At 55.6% G+C, this 24,381-nt stretch overlaps 1 protein-coding gene across 1 annotated transcript; it reads left to right on the top strand.

The window, feature by feature from the left end:
- Positions 1-1,342: 1,342 nt before the first annotated feature.
- IL2RB (interleukin 2 receptor subunit beta) lies at positions 1,343-22,415 on the top strand. Its single transcript, XM_077168741.1, has 10 exons — positions 1,343-1,470; positions 5,825-5,933; positions 6,315-6,429; positions 7,485-7,569; positions 9,955-10,060; positions 11,466-11,614; positions 12,766-12,934; positions 13,614-13,734; positions 16,587-16,671; positions 19,415-22,415. The coding sequence occupies exons 2-10, from the start codon at positions 5,843-5,845 to the stop codon at positions 20,162-20,164; spliced, it is 1,671 nt and encodes a 556-aa protein (XP_077024856.1). The 5' UTR covers positions 1,343-1,470; positions 5,825-5,842; the 3' UTR covers positions 20,165-22,415.
- The last annotated feature ends 1,966 nt before the right edge of the window (positions 22,416-24,381 follow it).

Below are 24,381 nucleotides of genomic sequence, written 5' to 3'. Positions count from 1 at the left end.
ACCTGGCTTCCTTCCCCAGGGGAACCAGTGCAGCCTCCAGAGATAGTCCAGCCTAGGAAACCCTGCCATTATTGTCACTGTCACCGCATTGTATTTATTGCCCTCTCTTGCAGCCAGGAAGCCTTCCTCTGGGGGTGAAGGAAAGTCGGGTGGGGAAAGCACTCCCATTATTGTGAGCCTACCAGGAGCTTTATACGCCCCAGACTAACCAGTCTTCTTGACATACCCATAAAAGCAGTAGCTTTTATTCCCTCATTTTACCGATGTGGAAACTGAAATGCAGGAAGGTCAAGGTCACCGAGTGGTTGAGCTGCCCTAGAGGAAATTCTCGCCGTTCCCCAGCCATGCTGCCCTCACGCTGCTTCCTCCCCAGCTCAGCACCAGTTTGCTAGCGGGAGCTGGGCTTGATTGTTTTTTAGGGTATTTATTTCTACTTTTTCACAGAGTTCTGCAGTGCCGCCCTTCCAACTTCCCATCCCGCTCTCCCCCAGCCCTTCTCAGAAAGAGGCAGCGGCTTACACTAATAACACTTCCAAACCAGAGCAGTTAGTATCAGGAGAAAGGGAGAAAGCTGCTTCTCCTGTGCTGTGTGGATGAGGTCTATGACAATACATATAGAGACAGAGACGTGCATTTTCCTAAAGAGGGGCCTTTTAATCATTAAACAAAACAGACCAGAGCCCCAGCCTCCACCAAAAGTGGGGGAAAGGAGGTAGGGAGGATTAGGAACCACAACTTCAGAGGAAGAGAAGGGTCTAGAATGCTCATAAAATGTCCATCAAGTTGTTCTGAAAGCCCCGAAAAATAGTCACCAGTGAATGGTAAATTCATAAACTTAGTGGAGGAGCTTCCTGGGAGGCTGGGTGAAAAGGGAGTTCTCTGTGTCTCTGGTTGGGATGAGGGTGAGGAGGGCTGGGGGCACTTAGAGGGACATGATTGTGTGAGGTCTGGATATTAGTGTGGGTGTGACCAGATGAAGGTGCTAGAGGTTTGGGGTGTACCTGTGTGAGATGGGGGTGGGGGTGGTGGTACAGGAGAGCAAAGAAGGGGCTGTGTCCCCTTAAGCTCCTGTGCGTAGAGGGGTCTCCATTCAAGACTGTGTGAGTGTGTGTGTGTGTGTGTGTGTGTGTGTGTGTGTGTGCATGCGTATGTGCTGCCACAGCACCCACAGCCCCAGCTCTGTCTTAGGACACCCCAGTAGAGGTGGAGATCTGGAGATCTTTATCTGGCCCCTAGGTGCTTGTGGGAGTTTCAGGCTTTCTCACCAGCCAGTCTCCCCACCCGTCCTCCTCCCCAGGCCTCGGCCCCTCCATCCTCTGCACAGGAAGTGGGCTGGCCCTGGGGTTTTAGTCTTTGCCGGCTCTAGCAGTATCTCCTACCAGAGCCGGAGCTGGGCCCTGGGGAGATGGCCACGGCCTCAGCAGCAGGGAGGACGGCAGAGAGCGCGCCACATCCCCATGTCTCAGCAAGGTGATGCCCTCAATTTGCCCTCACCCTGCCCTGCCCGCAGGGCACCCAGGGGTTCCCTCTTGGGATGGAGGTCATAGAGAAGTCTTTCAGCTCTGATGCAGTTCCCCCAAAAGGTTCTGCCTGAACTTCAATCCCACAGCCATCACCCCCAACTTTATTTTGGAATCTCCTGGGGAGGTGGCAGGTCCTGCTTTCAATACTCCTGGCTGGACAAAAACAAAAGCTATACCTCCTTCCCAACTCACCCTGAGGGAGGCTCGAGGGGTAAGAAGGAGGTGGGAGGACTGGCGGGGAAGAAGGCCATCCCAGGCCTCAGATGGGATGAGTGTCCCAAGAAGGTGCTGTGATGTGGGACGGGAGAGAGAGAGGAACCACCTCCTCACCTCTACTGACAGTGTCTATCCCAAAGGAGGAATCTCCTGGAGGGCCGGCAGGAGAGAGGGATCTCTTCTGGCACCTGGTTATGAAGTAGGTGTGCTGAGAGGTCTCTGGGAGCCCTGGGATGGGAGCTAGGGCCTTGGGTTCGAGTCTGTTTTTGTCCCTTTATTTAGCCATGTGCCCGGGCAAGTCACCAGCATCTCCTGGCCTTGGAAGTGGAATTCATTGCTGGGGTCACCGAGAGCATAGTTGTCTCTCCTGGGTGCCTGAGTCTTCCCACCCTGTGATTGGTTCATGCTTGGGGGTGGCTGAGGGGCCAAGTCATCCACAAGGGACCCCTTCCTTCTAGTATCCCTAGGAGCCAGACTTCACTAGAGAGATCCTGCGGAGTTAGACAGCAAGAGCCTGGCCGTGCAGGGAGGTGTTAGTGGGGAGTAGCAAGAGAGGATGGGAGGAGGGGAGAGGGCATCAAGGTTAGGTGTCTGGTGGGATGCACCTTGGGCTACCAAACTCCTGCTTTATTGTCCTCCCCCAGCCCTACAATGTACCTGGCATTGAATCCTGCAATATCAGTGCTGGTGAGGGCCTCAGACCACACCTGATGGGGTTCACATCCCAGCTCCACCACCTTCTAGCCTAGAGTGTTCACATCTGATAAAGGGGATAATAGTACCCACTCACAGCTGAGGCTGAAATGAGACAACATATGCAAAGTGCTGGCAGCAGTGCTGGGCAGAGTGAAAGCCTTGTGTTAACTATCATTATCACCACCATCACTGTTATCACCACCATCACCATCATCATCACGACCATCATCACCATCACCATCATCACCATGATCACCACCATCACCATCATCACCACCATCACCATCATCACCACCATCACCATCATCATCACCATCACTATCATCACCATCATCACCATCATCACCACCATCACCATCATCACCACCATCACCACCATCACTCCCATCTCCATGATCACTAGCATCATCAAAATTGAAATCAGATGACATTAGCTTGGGTCCCACCGCAGCAAATTTGGGCAGCTCTGAGCTTGCTGACATCTGTACAATGGGGATGACAATAGCCACCTCCCAGGGGTGTGGTGAGGACCCAATGAGTCAGTGCTGTGAGCAGGCTTTGTCATCATGAAGGGCAGGGCCCCAGGCGTGTGGGCATGTGTGAGAGCTCAGGAGGGAGGGTGCCTGGGACCAAGTGGGAACAACTGGGATGAGGTTCTCTTGCTGTCCCCTGAGGCTGGGCCTCTTCCTTGCTGTGCAACCTTGAGCAGTTTCCTTAGCCTCTCTGTGACTCCATTTCCGCCCCTGCCCATGAGGGCACAGGTCCAGCTGCCTGTGTGGAGCCCTCACAGTCCTGATACCTTTGGGTGCCTTCCACACTCTCCTCCTCTTGCACGTTTTCAGTCTCCTCTGGGTGGCCCTTTTTCTATTCCCACATCCCTTCGGCTATGGGTGGCAGGGAGCTAGGCAGTTCCTACCCATCTCGCCTCTCTCCTGGGGCCCGTGATTTGGCCCTGACCTTCCTTTGACCCTGCACCCCTTTGCCCCCATCATTCTTCTCTCAACTTGAGGCTCTGTGCCTGGTCCTGGGCAGGGGGGATGCCTTGAGGGCCGGGGCCTGGGTTCACCCTGGATCTGGGGCAGCCCCTCACAGAGGACTGACAGCACCAGGGCTGTGACTGAGTATGGAAGGGGCACAAGTGAGGCTTGCTGGGAGCTCCTCATTGGGCTATCCACCCTCCAGGGTTCCACCCTGTGCCCTGTGCTGTCGGGGGAGCCAAAGAGGTAGGCAGCCAGACCCTGCCTTGTGGGGATAGCGGGCCAGGTGCACCTAGGACAGACGCCCCACTCATCGTTGGTGCCCTTACTGGACCCTGACTGCGCAGGGCAGCGAGGCCTTCGGCCTTCCCTCCTGGCAGAATGGAGTGATGGGAGAGAGCAGGCCTTAAGTCAGGGCCTGGCTTGAAATGCCAGCTCTGTCCCTGGTCACATATAGGACCTTGGGTGAGTGGCTGTCTTGGGAGCCTACTTTCCTGGCCCAGGACCTGGCACAGAGTCAGACTCAGAACACGACTATGAGTAATGTTACTGGGTGACCAATACATGATTCTCAATTGCGTGAAGGTGTGTGGGTGAGCAGGCGTGTCCAAGGAGTTACCAGAAGGGGTCCCAGACTGGGTGCTGAGCACTCTACCCTGGCTCAGATTCCAGCCCTGCCTCTCACCAGCTGTGTGCCTTTGAGCAATTTGCATAACCTCTCTGCCTCAATTTCTGCATTAGAAAATGGGATTTGGGGCCTGGAAAGCAGAGATTTAAGCGTCAGGTTGTAATGGGAGTCACTGAGGGTTTCTGGGTAGAAAGGTGGGTGGTTGGAGGTGGCCTTTGGGAAGTGAGTCTGAGAGCTTCGAGGGCCTCGGGGGACACTGCTGAGGCTGGAGGGACCCTGGGCAGGCCCAGGATGGTGAGCCTGGGGGAGAGCAAGAGACAAGCAAGGTGACATGGGAGCTGTTGGTCTTTCTGGCTGGCAGGTGTGGGGGTGAAAGGGACAGAGTCAGGGGTGGCTAGGAGACTGGGAAAATGTGGGCACGATTGCCCCAAACCCAACAGCCGATTGGGAGGAGCTGAGGGGGAGAACCTGGCTTTTGCTGGGTCTCTGGGGGTCCCTCCAGGGGGTGGCGCAGGTCACTGGGACTGAGGTCGCAGTTCAGGGCAGGCACCAAGCTGGAGAAAGACTGTAGGAGATGAGGGCTGGAGCCAGGCAAGACTCAAGAGGGAGAAAGGAAGGGGAGAAAAATCCAGAAGGAGGCAGAGGTAGGGGGAGAAGGGAGTTGGCAGGTGGGGAAGTAGGGAGAGAGCCTGGGAGAGGGGGAGAAGGGAGGGGGCCACCAAACCCAGTGCTCTGAGGGTCTGGCATGTGAGGGTTTGAAGGCGACTCCACAAGCTCCTCTCGCTGGAAGCCCCCATGGACCCCCAGCTCTCCGGCCTCCGCCTTGGCCTCCAACCCCAGTTTTTCTCCCTTCCCTCCCCCCACCCAGCCCCTGTAGGGTCAGTGGCAGCCATGAGCCCTGCACAAAGTTTCCACCGCAGGAGGCTGTGGCCAGTGCCTTGCCTTCATGCTGAGTGAGCGAGAGTTTCCATGGTGTGGCTGGAAGGGCCGTGAGAAGACTCCCTGACAGACGGCGCCTGCAGGCAGGGCCCACGGGCCCAGGTGCCTCTTGGGGGGAGGTGGGGGCGGGTGGCTTGCCTGTCATCCCCTGGGCAGGAGACTGCAGTGCACGGGCAGCTTTTGGCGACAGACACTCCTGGGTCCAAATCTCATAAAATAAGAACTGACAAGTGGGCTAATGCCTCCGAGAGTACCGGCCTGGGATCCATCATTTAGAAACTGGAGGAAATCCGTTCCTCGCCTCCCTCTGAGAGGGCGGGGTCAGGGAAAACCCCAAACAGGGCCTGCAGGGTCAGGGCGTGCCTTTCCTGGGGGGCTACCCAGGGGCCGCAGGCCTGGCCTCTCTCTGCAGAGCTTTCAGGCAGGTGGGGTGGGGGGTAGGGAGGACCCCTCAACAAAGGTTGCACAGCCCCCTCCCCTCCCCCGGCTCTGAGGAGTGGGGATGACAGAAGCGCCCACCCCCTGAGCTGCTGTGACAATGAAGTCAATTGCTGTGGGTAACGTGCCTACAGGGAGAGCAGGCGGTGTTATATCCGCGTGGGACTCATGATTCTCCTTGGCTACTTGCCACCTGCTTCCTCCTTCTCCCAGTGCCCCATCAGTGCCCATCAAAGCTGAGGTTTAGGAAAACGCGTTGTAAACCCATCACCCGTTGCCAGGAGTGTGACCCTGGAGGTCCCTGCAGCTGCACCTAACGGGAGAGCATGGCAGGGCACCCCCGCTGCCCAGACACCCGCGCGCGTATATTCATCTGGACCCTCTCTGCTCGTCCTCCACACCCCCAGCTCCACCCTGTGGATGTGATGGCAGCCCCTCCTCTGTCCTGGTGTCTGCCCCTCCTCGTTGTGGTTCTCCTTCCCCTGACAGTCCCTGAGCCGGTGGCGGCGGTGAACGGTGAGACCCCTGGCATCTGCATGGCCGTGGCTCCCTGGGGGAGGGGACCAAGGCCCTTGGAGGGGTCAGGAAGCAGGAGAGGAGGGTGGTGGGGGGCTCGCAACGGCAGGGGCAGTGGGGATCAGGGACCAGGCGTCCGTCTCACCCATCGGCCCCTTCCCAGTCTGGCTCTCACTGCTGCGCGTACATCTCCAAAGGCCTGGGAAGACACTGCCCCCTCGTCCCTGCAGCCCCTTGTCCACCTGCGGGTCCTTGGAAGCTTGAGTCCCTTCTCTGCCCACCTTATCTGGTGGGCACAGGGTGATGGGAGCAGGGGTGGTGGGGGGAGCCCCAGGGACCACAGGGCCCCTGCAGCCACTCACGCCTCATCTTGCCTAGCAGACCCTTCCAAGCTCACGTGCTTCTACAACTCCAAAGCCAACATCTCGTGCATCTGGACCCAGGATGGGAGTCTGCAGGCCACGTCCTGCCAAGTCCAGGCCTGGCCAGACAAACGGTGAGTGTGGACTGGGCCGGCAAAGCAGCAGAATCTTAGGATGGTGCAATATTACAATCACTGACTTTTAGGCTTTTGGAATCCTTAAATTTCAAGAAGTCTGCACTTAAAAAATCTTGAAATAATAGGACCCACAGGCTCTTAGAATCCCAAATGTTTGGAACCAGGCCTGGAATCAGGGCAGCATTTAAGAGAATTGGGGAGTCGTATATAGAGACTCGGGGAACATGGGGCAGGGGTGGGGTGGCAGGGGCCAGACTCCAGCGGTGGGGCAGGAGGGGTGGCCTGCGCAGAGTTGGGTGAGCAAGGGAGATCCCCAAGCTTTTTGAGTAATTTGGGATTTTGAGAGACTGCTGTAGGGACAGCAGGACTGGGCGAGGGGCTAGGAGAGCCTGGGGCTGGGGAATTGCCGAAGGGGCTGCTGTGCTCCATCACCCAGGAGGCAAGGGAGTGAGGTCTGAGCCCAGGGGCGGAGCTGGTGGAGGGTGGAGAGAAGGGGGAGACTCCAAATATCAGGCTGAGGCAGGGGTGGCCCCTCCACCCCGGGCTTGGGGACTAACTGGACTGGGGGAAGGGCAGGGAGGGAGAAGGAAGAGGCAAACGTGGCCTTGGGTTTCAGCTCTGGGCCCCCGGGGGCATGGTGAATCCACTGGACTCCTAAGACAGAAATGGAAATAAGGGTTAGTCTTGACCCTAAACGCCATGGGAAGCCTCTGGGGGACTTCCGGGAGGAGGGGTATGGGTCTTAAGCTGGTCTGTGTTTCTGGGTCACCCTGGGTTCTATGTGGGGATGGTCCATGGGGCCAGGCTGGAAGGGGGAGGGCGGGAAAAGGTGCTCAGTGAGGGGAGGGCGGTTGTGGGGTGGCTGGAGGGAGGGAGTGGCCCCCATCACCCTCACTGAGGCCGGTGTAGAGCCCAGGCACCAGGCGGCTCCGTGGCTGGGCCCGAACAGCCGCAGCCCTGGTTTCCAAGAGTAGAGAAATCGGGAAGGGGTCCCTCAGGCCAGCCCTGTGGGTGCCTCCTTCCCTTCTAAGGAGCTTCCTTTGCCTTGAAAGGCCCTGGAACCAAACCTGCCATCTGTTCCGGGTGACCGTGAAGCCGGCCTCCTGGGCCTGTAACCTGATCCTTGGACCCCCAAATGTGAGTAGCAGGGCCTAGGGGAGAGGGAGAGGGTGGGCGTGGGGGTAGAGAAAGGGTGTCCTTGCCACCCAGGGCTGGATCTCGGGGTGGGTAGGGAGACAGGGGAGAAGCCAGGGCCCAGCAAGCCCAGTGCCTGGCTGCCCCAGAGAGGACTGCCCGGGGCTGAGGAGAAGGAGGCAGAAGAAGGAGGGCAGCAGGCAGAGGTGGGAACCAGGCACGACCCAGGGCTTCCTACCTCTGCTCCCATTGTCTCACCCATGCCTTGCGATATTTCTAGATTCTTCGTTTTTGGTTTTTTTTTTCTTTCTTTTTTTTGGGTGCATGGTCCGGGAATCGAACCCAGGTCTCCTGCATGGAAGGCGAACATTCTATCACTTAGCCACCCGTGCACCCCTATTTCTGGGTTCTTTATCAAGTGGGGAGAGCACCCTGGTAATAATAAGCACCACCTCTGACTTTCCTAGAGCTCTTGGCTAGTGCTGGTGGGTGTGGGGTTCCTGGAGTGGAGGCTGTGGCCCAATGGTCTGGGTTCTATTTCTGGACGGTGTTAGCAACCTCTGTGCCCAGCAGCCCCATCTGTAAAATGGGCATCTCTAAGGGCACCGCCCTTTCAGGTTTGCCCTGAGGGTGAAAGTGCTTAGAGCCACACCTGGAACTGAGTAGGCACTTGACACGCATCTGCCCTTGTCCGTGGCGCCTCACGGCTCCATGGGTGGGCACCAGCAGCATCCCCTTCTTACCGATGAGGAAACTGAGGCTCAGAGAGGTGTGACCGCTGCCTGGGAACATGCAGCCCCCAGCCCAGGCTGCCTCTCGCAAGGCACGTGGCCGTGGCCATATGAGTGTGAATCAGAACCTTGCACATTAAACCCTCTTTGGCAGCAGCAGGTACTGGGACCACCCAAACCACATTTTTCCAGCCACCATCAGGTTATACAGAGTCTCGAAAGGCAGGAGAATGTGAAAATGGCATCCCCCAGTGGAGGTGATAATAGCACGGCCACTGGAACCAGACTGCTGGGCACGCCCTAGGAGCCTGCAAATGGCTGGCTTCCATTCCTGGCTCCACCATTTCCTAGCTGTGTGACTTTGGACCAGTTATCAACCCCTCTGTGCTTCAGTTTCCTCAGCTGTGGGTGGGATAGTAATAGTGCCTGTCTCACAGGGGGATGAAAGAATTAAATGAGATCATTTGTGTTAAATGCTTAGAAGATTGCCTGGCATGGAGAAAGTGATCAATATAATGTATTATTAGCAACATCTTTACAAAAACAGTAACAATAGGAGAAGTAGCAATAGTGATGATAATGATATTATTATCTGGGACAATCTGGCCGGTGGTGGCAGCTGTCGGAAGGCTGGGATAGGGTCCCCGTGGTGGAGAGGGACGGATTGTTTCTAGACTGGCTGGCTCCAGGAACTCTGATGATGAGGCACAAAGTTTGCTCACAGTGGGGCCTGCTGGCAAGTCAGAGGGACTGGACCTGAAACCATCACCAGGCCCATAACACAGATCCCTCCAGGGTAGGCCAGAGTTGCTTCCTCCAGGGCCTCAGTGTTGCCATCTGCTCAGTGGGAAGGGGGTTCGGAGTTGCTGCCCCATCAGGCCCAGGCCTCAGAGCTGCAGCCACTCTGGTGGCCATGGAGGCCAAAGGCCTGGGCTTGAATCCGGGCTCCCCGCCACTGATCAGCTGTGTAGCTTTGGGCAAGTCCCTTAATCCACCCGAGCCTCAGTTTTCTCATCTGCAGTGTGGGGATGGACTGCTGTGAGAATCGAGTGAGATGAGTGGCTTAAGGCACCTGAGCAGTATTTGCCCACAGGAGGCACTCCATACCTGGCCATTTCCTTCTAGAAAAGGCAGGGTGTGGGTGAGGAGAGATGAGGGTGGGCTGGGAGGCTTTCATTTTCAAAGTTCCAGACCTGTACCTTCTTTGGGGCCCATTCTGTTTGCACACCACTGATGATGGGGAACTCACTACCTACCAAGGCATCTCGTTTTCTTTGAGATCAGGGGTTGGCAAACTATGGCCTGTGGGGCCACATCCCCCCCACCGGCAGTTTTTGTAAATACAGTTTTATTGGAATGTAGCCATGCCCCTTCATTTACATATCACCTCTGGTTGCTTTGGGCAGAGCTGATTAGTTGTGTTAGAGACCATGCGGCTGGCAAAGTCGAATATGTTCACTATCTGGCCCGTTAGAGAAAAAGTTTGCTAACCTGTGTGTTAAGCAGTGGGGCCGGTGGAAGGCCCCACCTTTGCTGTCGTTTTGCTCGCCCTTCCTGTACTCCCCTTGTCCTTATCCCTGAGAGCCTCCTTCCTCCCCGGCCCCCTCCACTCCCGGATGCTGCTGCCCACTTCATCCCTGCCCTCCTTCCTTTGCAGTCTCAGAAGCTGACTGCGGCTGACATCATCAACTTGAAGGTGATGTGCCTCGAGGGGGAGAGGTTGAGGCTGGTGACCAGCCAGTTCTTCAAGCCCTTTCAGAACCGTGAGTGAGGTCCCCGGGGTGGGGCTGGGCATCCACTCACCTTTCTTCCCCTCTAGGATCCTCCCTGCCCTAGCCTCTCTCCCCCATCAGCTTCCACACCTGCATCCGGCCAGCTCACTGCCCACCCACTGATCCTTGGGATCATGTCTTGGCTCCTGGCACTGGCATTCAAGGCCATTCGGGACCGGCCCTGGCCTCCCTCCCCAGCCTTGTCTCTCAGCCCTCCTCTTCTTTGGCTTATATCCCCACCCCAACCAATGGTTCTCCAAATTCAACATGCCCATCCGTGCCTCTGAGCCTTTGCACATGCTGGTCCCACTGTCTGGAAGGCTCTTCTCACCTGAAAAATTTCTACTTACCTTCAAAGCTCAGTGAAAGGTCACCTCCTCCAGGAGGCCTTCCAGGCTCCTCTTCTGTACCTCCTCTTTCAAAGTGTATAGCTCAGGTTGCCACTGTCTGAATATGGGTCCATCTCGCTCGCTGGACTGTGAGCTCCCCAAGGGCAGGACCTCTGGCATCCCTATGTCTCCAGGACTGATTGAATGAATGAGTGCCCGGCCCTTTCACCCCTCAGCATGATGCTTGCTTTATCTTCTTCCCAGCCCCAGGCGCTTTCCCCAGTCACCTGACCTTGAGGTCAATATCTAGGGAAGGGATGGGGCAGAGGGTAAGGTCCCAGCAGGGTTCAAAATGCAGCCCTGCCTTGACTGGCTGTAGATCCTGGGCAGATCATCTGGCTTGTCTGAAGCATCATTTCTCTCATCTGTAAAATGGGGGTAATTGGAATTTCTACAGCCCAGGGTTGTTGTGAGGAGTCCGTGAGCCTAGCCACAGGAGCTGCTCAGCATGTAGCCAGTGCAAAATAAACATCCGCTCATTGTTCTTTGGAGAGTCCTACAGAGTCTCAGCATGAAAGAAACTTACAAGCATTGACTGTGAACTAAATGAGATAATCCTTATAAAACTCTTAGATCAACTCTGAGTGCAGAGAAAGGTGGTCTTGCTTCATTCCTTCAGCATCTAGTTAATCGAATACGTAATATGTGCTGGGTAAAGTTCTGGGCACCAAGGATATGGCAGACAGCAAGGCCCTTGGCGACAGCGAGCTCAGTCGGGAGGCGGGGAAGGGAAGGAAGAAAATGAAAAAAAAAAACAAAACAAAATAAATATTTAACATGTCTGGGGGTGATAAGTTCTAGGAAGAAAAATTAAAAGGTAAGGGGGACAAAGCGTGGTGGGTGGTCAGAGAAAACTCCAAATAGGTGATATCTGAGCAGAGACTGGAGAAGGGAGGGAGCAGGCTGGGAGGGGGAGGGGCAGGGTGAAGGGGGAGGGGGCAGCATGCCCAGCTTTATCACATCTCCACATGACCCTGCGTTGCCTGCCCTTGCTCTCCCTCCTCCAGTTCGCCTGATGGCCCCCAACTCCCTCCGAGTCGTCCACATAGGACCCCACAGGTGCAACGTAACCTGGACGGTCCCCCAGTTCTCCCACTACATTGAACGTTACCTGGAGTTCGAGGCCCAGGCACGGCCACCGGGCCACAGCTGGGAGGTGAGTCCACAGCCGGCCCTATCCTCTCCTGATTTCTTCTCTTGACCCTTGCCCTGGCCGCCCTGACATTTGCCATCTCAGCAAAGCCACCCACCCCCCCCCCCCAGGCAGACATGGGTGGCCGAGTCCACCCCTCCGCTCCTTCCAGCACGTGCTGCCCGGCCCTGCCCCTGCCACCTACTCCCTTCTCCCCCAGCGGATCTGGCATTGGCAGACCTCAGGGTGGCACGAGGGCAAGATGTACGTGGCAAAAGGCAGGCACGAGCCCACCCTGTGAGATTTCAAAGGCCCTGGGAGCCACCTTTTGCTCTTCAAATCCCACAGGCCCAGGTCCTCTCCATGGGCCTCCCTCACTTTTTTCATTCATCTTTCATTCCTTTATTCATTCACTCACCCACTCATTCATTCTGCAAGTATTTACTGAGGACCTGTTAGGTGCTGGGGGACGCAGCCCACGAGGGGCAGACAGCCGGTTATGGAAGCAACAGGGGTCTAGAAGGCAGACAAGTGTTATCCAGAAAATTCACTGGGATGGCACAGTTTAGATGGCGCAGGCAACCACAGAGGCCCCCCTGAGATCAACAGGTCAGGAAGGAGCTGACCCTGGGGAGGGTTTTCCAAACAGAGCAAGTGGCGCCTGCGAAGGAACAGGAAGAGGGGGTGATTCCAGAGGGGGGAGTGGTCTGTGGAGCAGGGCCAGGCGGGAGCTCAGAGGGAGGAATTTGGGTTTTAGTCCAAGCAAGATGGAAAGTCATCCAAAGGTTTAGGGGAGGGACATGCGGTAATTCACACTTAAAAAAAAAAAAAATCTCTTGTTCTGGCATTTTTCTAGGAGACCAGCTATGGGGTGGGAGGTGCTGGAGATTTAGACTGGGGGGTGGGAGTAGCAGAGAGGCCCGGGGCGGGTGGGCCCAGGCTGCCGAGGCGGCCCAGGCGGATGAGCAGACGGCTTTGGATGTAGAGGACGAAGCAGAGGAGAGGTTTGGCATGGCCCCAGCTATGAGTCCTCAGGGAGCCTTCCGGGAGGATGGGGAGATGGTGGCTCGTGGGCAGATTGGAAGATGCCTTCTTCTCAGCCTCCTAGCCCTGCCATGGGAGGTGGTGTGGGCGGCGGGCACCCCTCGGGCTCTGACACCCCTGTCTCGTCCCAGGAGACCTCCGTGCGGCCCATCAAGCAGAACCAGCAATGGATTGCCTTGGAGACGTTGGCCCCAGACACTTTGTATGAGCTCCGGGTGCGGGTCAGGTCCCAGAGAGACAGCTATGCTGCAGAGTGGAGCCCCTGGAGCCAGCCCCTGGCCTTTAAGACAAAACCTGGAGGTACCCAGGGGCCGCAGGGGTAGGGAGGGGGCTCGGGCAGCAGAGGGTGGGCTGGGTGACACTCTGGGAACAGTGGGCAGGCCAGCAGCTGTGACATCCCTGCCCCCTCCTGTCTGGAGCAGGGGGTGCAGTGCTGGGCTCCGTTCACTGTCACCGCCTTCCATTAGCTCATATCCTGTGACCTGTTTTACAGAGGGGTTCAGAGGCTCAGGGATGACCCGAGGCCTTGTGAGTCAGTGGGGAGACCAAGAAGGCTCTTTACACTTTTTCTGCTCCAAAACCTCCAACCCCTGTTTTCTACTAGGGTAGGGGGCTGGCTGCTTTCAGCTCTCTACCTCAATTTCCTCATCTATAAAGTAGGATTGGGGCTCCCGAGGCAGGGCTGCTGTGATGATGGCCTGGCAGACAGCAGGGGCCCACAGGTTGTCTGCTGGGTGGGCTGGGGCCCTGTGAGGATCTTGGGTCAGCCTGTCTCTCGCCTTATGGCATTTGGGCTGAGTTCAAGCTCGAGCAAGGCCTAAGGGGTCTCTGTGATAATCAGAGGAAGAGGGAGGGAGCAGCGTGGCTGTGGGGAGCCTGCTGGGGCAGGGTTGGGGGGGGGGGACGCTGGAGTGATGGGACCCGGGGCCCCACTCTTACCTCCTCCCCTTGCCTCCCCTCCCCTCCCTGCACGTGGCAGCCCCCAGGAATGAGACCTCGCAGTTCCCTTGGTTTGGTCACGTCATCACGGGCCTCAGCAGCACCTTTGGCTTCATCATGTTAGTCTACCTGCTGGCCAGCTGCCGGTACATCGGACCATGGTAAGAGAGCCCCCACCCTGTCCTTCACGCTCCCATCCAACACACACACTTGGCGGCCTGGTCAGTTCTGGGCTGAGGCCCCTGCTCTGATACATCCGTGTTCCCTCTGCCCTCCAGAGGGTCCTCCCTGCCTAACACCTGACCCACCCCTAAAGGTGGCCCATGAAGGGCCCATGGAGTCAGCCCCAGGAAGAGAATGGGGGAGACAGAGTCCTCCAGGAACAGCCCCATGGGTGGGGGGCCCTGCCCAGAGCATCACTTTTAAGACGTCACTGTGCGTGCACACCTGCTGTCTCTGTGTGCCCGTCCCAGTGGTCTACTAGGTCTGGACATTTGTCTGTTTGTTCCTTTCTTTGCTGAGGACCAGCTCAGTTCCAGGGACCATGAGATTCTGAGGTGCGATGACAAGCCATATGCATGTGGTTCCATCTTCCCGGGGCTCCCAGCCCGTTGAGGGAAGCGTGTGATTAATCACATGCCCTTAGTAGGATGGTGGAGGAAGGTGCTGGATGCATCGGGAGCAGGCGACAGGGAGAGGAACCTCAGCTGGGGGTGAGGGGGAGGTAGTGGGTAGCCAGGGGAAGCTTCCAAAGGAAATAAATGATTATTCCATTGGACTCGAAGGAGTAGGAGGTAACCAGGCAGAGTGGCGTGGAGGGGAGTGGTGTGGTAGGGAGAGCATTACAGGCCAAGGAAATAGCCTGTGCAAAGGCCCTGGGGAAGGAGTGAGGGTCATTCTAGGAACTGAGACTGCAGGGAGGCTGGTGTGGCCAGAGGTCAGGAGGGGATGGAGCAGAACGCTGACCGAGCTGGAACATGTGGCAGCAGCTAGATTTTGCTAAACCTTCAGTCCCCAGCAAGGATTTGGAGCTGTTCTCTGGGTCATGTAGGAGGGTGTAAACAGGAGTGTGATGGGATCAGCCTTACCACCAGTGGCTCTGGCTGCTGTGTGCCCACTGGCCTGGGGGAGGGCAGTGAAGATAGGGGACAGTGAAGAGGCTATGGCTGTAGCTAGGGCAGGAGATGATAGTGCCTTGGCCCAGAGTGGAGACCCTGGAGGAGAGAGAAATGGATGGGATGGAGAGATGCTGAGCAGGAAAAGAGCAGAACTTGGGGAAGACCGAGAGAGGGTCAGAGCCTGGCCTGAGCAGTAGGGGGAAGCTGGCAGCGTTCCTTGGAGTGGAGGACCCAACGGGGAGGGCAGGTGCGGTGAGTGGTGCCTCTGAGATCTGAGAAGAGATGCTGGGAGCAGTTTGACCTTTGGGTCTGGAGTTGAGAGGTGTGCTCCCTGCCCAGGTGTGTCTGTCACCAGGGGCAGGCAGTGTAGGTTACTACTGACTGCAGCAGTAATGGTTAATGTTGAGCATGAACAGATGCTGTTATTAGAGCAAAACTGAGCACTGATCTGAGAACTTTATATAGGTCGTTTCACTTAAACTTAACTTAAACAACCTTATTAGTACTTTTAATCCAATAGTCCCATTTTCCAATGGAGGAGGCACAGAGAGGTTAACTAACTTGCCCAAGGTCACACAGGTAATAAGCAACAGAGCTGTGTTTGAAACCATGCAGTCTGGCTCCAGAGCTCCTGTTCCAGATAACTTCCTCTCTGAGGAAGCATGTGTGCACGTGTGTCCCTTCTCACCCTACACAGCACAGTCCTTGACCTCTAGAGCCAGGTGCTGCTTCTTCCCGAGGGACGCTGCTCCCTGATAATGGTCCTGCTCCTCTCAAGAGGAGAGATAGAACTTTGCAGTTTGCAAAGTGTGCCTGCCTGCATCATCTCATGCCATGCTCCCATGGTACTGCGAAGGCAGCAAATCAGGGGCTGCCATTGCCTTTTAACGGATGCCAGGGCTAGAGCCAGAGAGGGCATTTGACCCGCCCCAGGTCACACAGCCAGGTAGTAGAGAAGCTGGGGCAAGAGCTCAAGTCTCTGCTCGGGGTGCCTGTTTCCCCTGCCCTACTAAGAAAGATGGACATTCCCCTTCCACTCCCACCCCCCGTTTCATGCTCTGCAGATATTCAAGGGAAACTATCTCTTCCTGCTTAATGCATTTGTTCCCAGACTGGGTGAGGACATTCTTTCACCTGGAGGATGCAGTAGCCTCCTTGCTGGTCTCTTCATTGCCAATCTTGCCCCACTTCCATCCATTCTCAACCAGGTAGCTCTCCTGCTTAACACTCTCAGGGGCTGTCTACAGTGCTTGGAATACACCTAGCCCTTGGGGATCTCCACCAGCCATCTGGAAGCTTTGCACAAATCATAAAGTGGTGCCCCGCCCTCCAGGCAGATGCATACATGAGCCAGGCCACTTGGCTTGGCAAGCAAAATAGGGGCTGGAATTCACCCCACTCACCACCACCCCCAAGCCAGGTCCCCTTAGACAGTGTACAACCTGAACCACCATCCGTGGCAGTCCTGCCAGGAGGTCCGTGGGCTGACCTCTCTTCTACTGCATTCCTCCTGGCTCTCTCTGATCCAGCCACCCCCAACCCTGACCACCTTGGCTCATGTGGTTCCCTGCCCTGTCCCCCTATCCTTCTCTTGCACAGCACTCTGCTGTTTGTCTCCCCAGAATGAATGGGAATGGTGCCCTGTTTCATGGCTGTCTCCCTCATTAGAATGTCAGCTCTCAAGAACAGGCTTTTCTCTGTCTTGCTAATTCTTGTGTCCCCAGCACTCAGGACATTACTTGACCACAGTAGGCATTCCATCGATATTAACTGAATAAATGAATGAGTGTGGAATGGCTACCTGCCCTGCCTGCAGAGCTGCTGGGGCTGATAGCAGGGACCATGGTTCCCTCCCCGCCTCACCCTCTTTTCCGCCTTCCCTTTCTCCTCTGCAGGCTGAAGAAGGTTCTGAAGTGTCACATCCCAGATCCTTCGGAGTTCTTTTCCCAGCTGAGCTCAGAGCATGGAGGAGATTTCCAGGTAGGAGTCAGCAAATGGCAGCGGCAGGGGGCAGCAGACCTGGGCTGGCCAGAGGGTGGGCAGTGGTCCAAGTGGGGTGGGAAGGTGGTGCAGGTTTAGTGGTGTTTGTACTTTGTGAGAGGACACGAAATGCTCCTGGGTGGGTGTGGACCCCTTTCCCCAGCTCTGGCACCAGCACTCAAAGGCGCCTGGCACCTCCCATCTGAGCCAGACTGTGTGATGTTGGTCGAGTTACAGAACCTTTCTGTGCTTTACTTTCCTAATATGTAAAATGGGGAGAAAAATAGTGTTTCTATGTTCATTGTCCTGAGAAAAAGGCCCGGCTCCTAGTAAGTGCCTAAGGGACCCTAACCAGGAGGACCATCGCCAGCCTGAGGCCACACAGGGTTTGTCAGGGACAAGTCCACCCCACCCACTGCCTGTGTGGGCCCTGCCCCTGCAAAAGTCCTGCAGCCTCCATAACTGGTTCTCCAGTCACTTCCAGTCACAAACACAGACTCGTTTTCAATGTGCAGTCCCACACAGTGGTGGTCCTGTGGACTCCAGCCAAAGCACAGTCGTCCTCGTCCCCAGCCCACACCTGCTTCAGGCAGGAAGCTTCAGGAAGGAAGGGGGATGTGGTGGGCGGCTTTGACCACCCTCTCCCTCTCCAGGAGCAGTGAAGGGCAGGAAAGCCACCCTGGCCCCACGCTGTCATAAGCTGGCTTTGGAATTCTCCAGTCAGGACCGATCAGGTCCCCTTTTAGAATTTTTTTGCAAAACCCCTAAGACTGGGGATATCTGTGTCTCCTAAAAATCTCTTCCTCGGGCCTGTAGATAGTTAGTGCCCCATCAAGAGAGGCATTCAAGCAAGCCTTGGCTGACTGTGTGCAAAAATGTTGCAGGAGGGGTTCCTACATTGGAACTGGCTGGAGGCTGGACTAGATACATCTTAGGCCTCTTCCAGCTTGAAGTCCTTCTGATGCTGTGGGCTTAGGGTATTTTGAGGTGGAAGCAGAATCCTGCAAACCTCTCCCATGAGATCCTCCCTGGCCAACGGGGCAGGCATCCTGAGGAGGCCCTGGGGATACATGATATGGCGGAGTTGGAGGGTGCTCAGGGCAGACCCCCAGCCTCTCCTCTGCAGCTGAGAGAAGCCCATTCCTTTTCCCGCCTCCCTGCTCCAGGACCCCTGACTGCAAGGCCACAAGGCCTGTTCTCTGCCCACAGGATCCCGGCTTGAGTGTGTGAGTGTGTGTGCAGGGGGCGAGTTTTTCTTTGGCCCCCAGTGAGGGTGGAAGCTCAGGAAGTGGCTGGGAGCATACACCTCTAAGAGGGGCCCAGGGGGCCCCAGGCAGGCCAGCGCTGGCCACAGGCCTGGCCCCTCCCATGGCCCTGGCCCCTCCCATGAGCCTGGCCCCACCCACGGGCCCGGCCTCTCCCACTTCTGGCCGCCATGCTCAGGGTCGCCCTTCCCTCCGCTGCCTCTTCTAGTGTAGCACACCTCAGCGGCAGGCACTGTTTCCCTCTCGCTCTGCCCTGCTACTGTTCTCTGCCATCCCGGGACACCCTTCTTCTCTCTGTCTCGGCCTTTTCTCCTATAACACAAACTCCTGGTTTCTGGGTGCATTTAAAGAATGGGGGGGTGTCATTGAGAGGTGTGTGTACATACGTGTGTGTGCATGTTTATGTGTGTATGTATAACAACTGGCATAGCCCAGAAACTCTCTCTGGAGAGGGAGAACCAGACATCTCTCTGCTGGTCCATCAATTCATTTGAATTATATTGATTGGGCCTTGGGCTCTGTCTGGGCCCTAGGGTGCAGGGTGGGTCCCACCAGCCTGGTTCCCATGCTCAGGGACTACAATCCAGCCGATGAAGGCTCTCAGGGCAGAGGACTGCTGGGATTCTCAAATTTACTGGCTGTGAGTCCCGTCACAGCACCCCGAGGGGGCTGCTGCATCCACCACCTCCCAAGCAGCCTGCATGGTACCTGGGCCAGGGGCTGCACCTCTCCCTGCCAGCTCGACAGACAGCACTGAGGAAGTCAAGAAAAAGGAGGCTAACTGTGGGGACACTGAGGCTCACAGAGGAGCGGCGACCTGCCCAGGGTCATCCAGCTCATGAGTGCCAGAGCCGGGCCTGGAACTGTGTCTGCCCTCTCCTTGCCGGGGCTCTCTGGACTCCTGACGGGTGCATTCCTCTCCCTGGGAGGCCACGGGGCCCTGGGAGGGAGAGGCGGGTATGGGGGGGGGAACCATGGGCTTCCCGCAGGAGATGTTTCTGGAGCAGTAGGTGTTTTGTAGGCCCCAGGTTGTGGGCCCGTCCTCTCTGGGCATCAGTAAAGCAAGGAGCTCTTTCTGCTTTGGCATTAGTTGGTTAATTCACGCACTCCTGCTAGTCTCTACCAGATGGTCTGAGGATTCTGCTCTCTCTGTGTCGCCAGCACTTAGACCAGAGCCAGACTACAGAAGGTGCTAGAAAAACAGGCCCTCATCCAACCAACAAACATTCCCTGAGCACCTTCTGTGAGCCCCGAAGGCCTGTGCTAGGGCTGTGAATCAGACACAGCCCTGGGCTGAGGATGTGCCAAGCCCAGTGAGTGGGGATGGGCAGGGAAGGAGGGTTCCATCAGGGAGGGCTTCCTGGAGGAGTAGCCCTGAGCCAAGAGGAGGATGAGTTAGGAGTTGTTGATGAGTCTGTGGAGGGATTGGGGGATGGCAGGAGCACCCCACTTACCCTCCCTGGCCTCTCTCCTGGCAGAAGTGGCTCGCCTCGCCCTTCCCCTCATCCTCCTTCAGCCCTGGCGGGCCGGCACCCGAGATTTCCCCGCTGGAGGTGCTGGAGAGGGACACCAAGGCCATTCAGCTGCTCCCGCCGCAGCAGGACAAGGCGCCCTCACCTGAGACCAGCGGCCACTCTCTGACCAGCTGCTTCACCAACCAGGGCTACTTCTTCTTTCATCTCCCGGACGCCCTGGAGATCGAGGCCTGCCAAGTGTACTTCACCTATGACCCCTGTGCAGAAGAGCCTGATGAGGGAGGGCCTGGGGTGCCCATGGGGTCCCCCCTGTTACCCCTGCTGCCTCTGCCAGGGGAGGACGATGCCTACTGTACCTTTCCCCCGGGGGAAGACTTGCTGCTCTTCTCCCCCAGTCTTCTTGGTAGCCCAGGTCCCCAAAACACTGCCCTTTGGGGCAGGGGGGCTGGTGAAGACAGGCTGCACCCCTCCAAGCAGGGGGAAGTCCCTGGAGACTCAGCCCCCAGGCCCCTGGGGACTCCCAATCCAGAAGCCCCCGACCTGGTGGGTCTCCAGTCACCCTTGGAGCTGGTGCTGGGGGAAGCCGGGGAGGAGGTGCCTGCTCCCAGCCCTGGGGAGGGGCATGGCCCCCCCTGGGTCGCCCCTCCTGGGCAGGACCAGGGTCGGACCCTCACTTCCTGCCTGCCCCTGAACACCGATATCTATCTGTCCCTCCAAGAACTCCAGGGTCAGGACCCAGCGCACTCGGTGTAGACAAATAGCTGAGGGTGGAGGCCATGGGCTGCCTGCCGTTGTACCAGGCCTGAGCCAAGGTTCTCTCTGGGCAAGTCCTCGAGTCACATCCGCTGCCAGAGAAACTTGGTGTCCAGCTGTCCCTGGATGTGTCTGCCCAGATGACCCTCATCTAGCCCTGCACACCCAGCCCATCCACTTCCAAATCTCAATTGCTGCTCCCTGGTCCCACCACCAAGTCAGGACCTCTGTTGTCCCCCTACCCCCTCGCCAGCCATGGAGTCCTGGAGCTTTTACCTTGGAAGCATCCTTTCTCTTCAGCCCTGCAGCTACTTGCTGCCGTCACCCGGCCTCCTCACTGGGCTTCCTGCCCCAGTCTCACCTCTCCAGAAGTACTCCAGGGTACTCCAGAAGGCAGCTAGAGTGCTTTTCCCAAAACACAAATATGGTCATGCTCGTTCCCTGTTAAAAAAAAACCTGCCTTAGCTCCCCACTGCTCTGAGCACCAAATACATACTCCTTGGCCTGGCTTTTACCCCTCCAGCATCATATTGGACATTGCCTTCTGGGACCCAAATTACGATCCTACAGAACCACTGTAGCTCCCTTGTGCCTCCATGCTTTTGCCTGTGCTGGCCCCTTGCCTGCCATGCCCTCCCCTCCTCACCTAGGTGACAAACTGCCCCTATCCTTCCAGTGTCAGTTCTGCTTCCCACAAAAGGAAGCACCACCTTCTTAATGTGCCAAGACTGAATTCCAACTCTGGAAGGCAAAGCTCCAGGGGCCATAGGGCAGCTGGACAAAGCAGATCGCTTTGGCTCTCAGGAGGCTAGAGTACTGCTTCGACACAAATCCCCCAGCAGAGTGGACAGCGACTGGACCTCTCCACCATGGCCTCGCAGACTCATAGGGAAGTAAACCCAGGAAGGCGAGCAGCGCAAGCAGCAGCCTCCTCGGACTGCCAGTCCTGTGCTGCCACTGGAGCCCACGCCCCGGCCCCTGGCACCCCTCACTCCCTGCGCAGTCCCAGAGCCGGCAACCTGGTGTCCAGACAGGCAGCTCTGGGAGGGCAGAACCTCCTCTTTCAACTGCACTTGACATAGGGTCCGGCGCCCCACCGTAAACCTTGGATGAATTAATGAATTATCTGACTCCACCCTGCCGCCTCAGCAGGGGGCACCACCCACCTCACAGGACCCCCTCCTGCCACCTTGACCCTTCTGAGGTCAAGACTTGGAGAGACAGAGTCCTATGTGCACCTGGGTTCCAACACGCCAGGACAGCACTGGAGGCTCATGCCCGCACATGGCGGTCCTCGCAGCTGGTCTCTTCCTTCTGAGTGCTCCCCACCGCCTTCCGGTTCTGCTCCCTCAGTCCCGGGCACTGATTACTGTGATGTTTCTTAGCCATCAACCGCGCTCCGCAAGGCAAGAGTCCATATCCCAACCACTTCTGAGCTTCGGGGCTCAAAGCCCGGCACCTATAGGCCCTGCTCGCAGCTGATTGGGCACCTGGCTCAAGCAAGCCCATTTATAGGCTAACCATCAGCCTATGAGGTGGCTCAGAACAGAAGCTCTGCCCAATCAAGAAGGAAGGGCCTGAGCTGGCCAATCAAGTTGTCTCTCAGTCCAGGCCTTTGAACACCGGGTGGGAGAGAGAGACCTTAAGTAGCTGGTGTAGATGGGGACGTGGCGGAAGAAAAGTTAGAAAGGAGGTGAGCTATGTTAGTGGAGGACACCGGTTCCTGACACAGAAACTTTTGCTATTGAGGGTTCTGTTGACACTAGGTCAGGATTTCTGCTTCCTTTATGTCCCCAAATGAACTCCCCTTTCTTGAAGTTGACTGAGTCTTAGAAAGGGCTTAATTACAGGGCAGCCTCCCTTCCCACCTTCTGCTGTAAAATTCTCCTACATTCCTGGCCACAAGGTCCCTTCTGTCTTGACCCGAGCATCAGACCTATGCTTCCCGTCCACAGTTTTGTCCTGGGGTAAATGACAAAACTCCTCTGCAAATCAGTTTTCTTACCCCGAAATGGGAATGCTATTTGCCTGCTCTACTTTGAAGACTTTTTGGGATGGTTCAATTTCTCAATCTCTGATCATGTGTGTTTTTAAAATGATCTGGTTGGACTCCTTTGTTATTATTTACTTAATATTTTCTTTAAAGCATTTTTTTTGTTTAAATGCATTTATTTAAAGAAAAATCTTGACATCAATTCTGTTAGTAGGAAAGTTGATATTCACTATAAATAAAGGTAATTTTCAAAGGGAAATACAGTGATGCAAAACAATGTTTAAATTATTTACCTGCTGTAAATCTGCTGTTTTAGTTTAAAGGGGAGATTAACAAGTGCTGGGAAGCTGTTAGAGACATACCAGCACCAAATGGAGACTTCCCTCTTGAGTGAAAGCAGAAGGATTGAAAAGAGGAAATATTTCTCATGAATTGAAGTTGGATCTGTCTTGTTCTGTGTTGAAGCACTATCTGACCCGGTCTTATGCCTATGTCTCATGGGTCCCATGCTTGAGGAGATATCCCACCTGATGGAAAATATGCAGATTTTTTTTTCAATGTGCATGACTTTAAAAAGTTGGCCCAAATCAGGGATGACAGTTCTCGAGGTTCGTAAAGGTGCACTCATGGCTGACATTGCCAATTGACTTCCCCCGTCCATAACAAACATTGTTACTGAATGGTGACCCTACTACCTGTGGATCCTAGGTGCAGCTCTAGATTCAGCAATGTGTACTTGTAGGCAGCTGGCGATTATTCAGAGTGAGTTCTTAATGAAATCTCTGCACTAGATAAACCCTCAAGTCCCTTCTACAAAAGAAGCTTTTATTATTCCTGATTCCCATTTTCCAGGCAGAGAAAACTGAGGTCAAGATGATGGAGGCTGGAAAGCTGAGAAAGTCCTGGGTGCAGGTGAGTTCAGGGAGCCAAGCTATCTCCACCAGGTCTGGCAAGAGATCTGAGCTGGCCATGAGCGGAGTAAAGTGTCACCTTACACCAGGGGGCGAGGAAGCAATGGGCCCAAAGCCACAGTGTGTCAAGTCCAGAGTGGTTTAGAGTGCAGATCTTTGGAGATGGGACAAGGAAGAAGCAGCTGGCAGGTGTGGAAGGAGTAAAGGAGAAAAAGGGCCTGGCTGGGTCAGATTGCAGGCGAATGGAGTGGGCACCAGCCAGGAAGCAGGCTTCCCTGGGCCCCCGGAGAACCACCAGATGCAGAGCGGAAAGCAGGAGGCAACCACTGCAGATCTGAGGGGATAAGAAAACAGGTAGGAGAGGTGGGAGAGCTTCTAGACTCTCCGGTTTCTTCTTAGTTCAGCTGGAGCTGTTCCTTCACCTCCTCAACTCTTCCACCCCCATTATCCATAAATTATGGTGGAAACAGTCCAGAACTAGGATGAATAACCCACCACTGTTCTCCTTATTACATACTGGCTAACTTCAAAAAAGATCAAGGAGCACATTTAAAAGGGGAAAGAAAACTAATAGTGATATTCCAGACACTGTGCCAGGCAGTTCCCAAGCATCATCTCTTGTTACCCAAAAATAACCCTCCCAGGCAGGTATCATGATTTTCTTTTGCAGATAAAGAAACCAAGGGTCAAAAAGGTTAAGAAATGCAGCCAGTTGTAGGTAGCCAGTCCAGGATTCAAACCCAGAGCTGTCTGGCCCTGGAGCTTTAGATCCTGTGCATATACAAGGCTGCATAGGAGACAGTTTTGCTGATTCCACACCACAGGTGTTTTTTGCCACATTGTAAAAGTTACATCTTTGTAAAGTCTTCAAGAATCAAGGCTACTGAAACACAGCTTAACAGTTTCAGGTACTTCCCTCCAGCCACTCCAATGTACCATAAACTAAAAAGGTGATATCTGTATAATGCATAAGAATAACCTTCAGGATACTCTCTTGACTCTGTTTGAAATAACTCAGCCACTGAGTTTTTATTTTGTTTCATTTCTCTCTTCCTCCTTTTGGTCAAGAAGCCTTTTTCAATCCCTTGATGCCAGGTCCTGGCTCATCCCGGGAGCTCTGTCTTATGTTGCCAGGGAGATTTACACCCCTGGGAGTCATGCCCCATGTAGAGGGGAGGGCAGTGAGTTCACCTGCTGAACTGTCTTAGAGAAAGAGAGCAACAAAAGAGGTTCTCTGGGAGTGACTCTTAGCCATACTTTTAAGTAGGTTTAACCTATCCTTTGCAGGAATAAGTGTCATAGGGTTGAACCCC

The sequence above is a fragment of the Tamandua tetradactyla genome, chromosome 7, assembly GCF_023851605.1.
Source record: "Tamandua tetradactyla isolate mTamTet1 chromosome 7, mTamTet1.pri, whole genome shotgun sequence".
Classification (NCBI taxonomy): domain Eukaryota; kingdom Metazoa; phylum Chordata; class Mammalia; order Pilosa; family Myrmecophagidae; genus Tamandua; species Tamandua tetradactyla.
The sequence above is the reverse complement of the archived record's forward strand: the minus strand, read 5'-3'. Positions and strand labels throughout refer to the sequence as shown.

Excerpts from the sequence above, each read along its gene's own strand:
- IL2RB (XM_077168741.1), top strand. The coding sequence starts at position 5,843 with ATGGCAGCCCCTCCTCTGTCCTGGTGTCTGCCCCTCCTCGTTGTGGTT. Across the intron at positions 6,430-7,484 it reads CAGGCCTGGCCAGACAAACG|GCCCTGGAACCAAACCTGCC; the intron begins GTGAGTGTGGAC and ends TTGCCTTGAAAG. Across the intron at positions 10,061-11,465 it reads CTTCAAGCCCTTTCAGAACC|TTCGCCTGATGGCCCCCAAC; the intron begins GTGAGTGAGGTC and ends TCCCTCCTCCAG.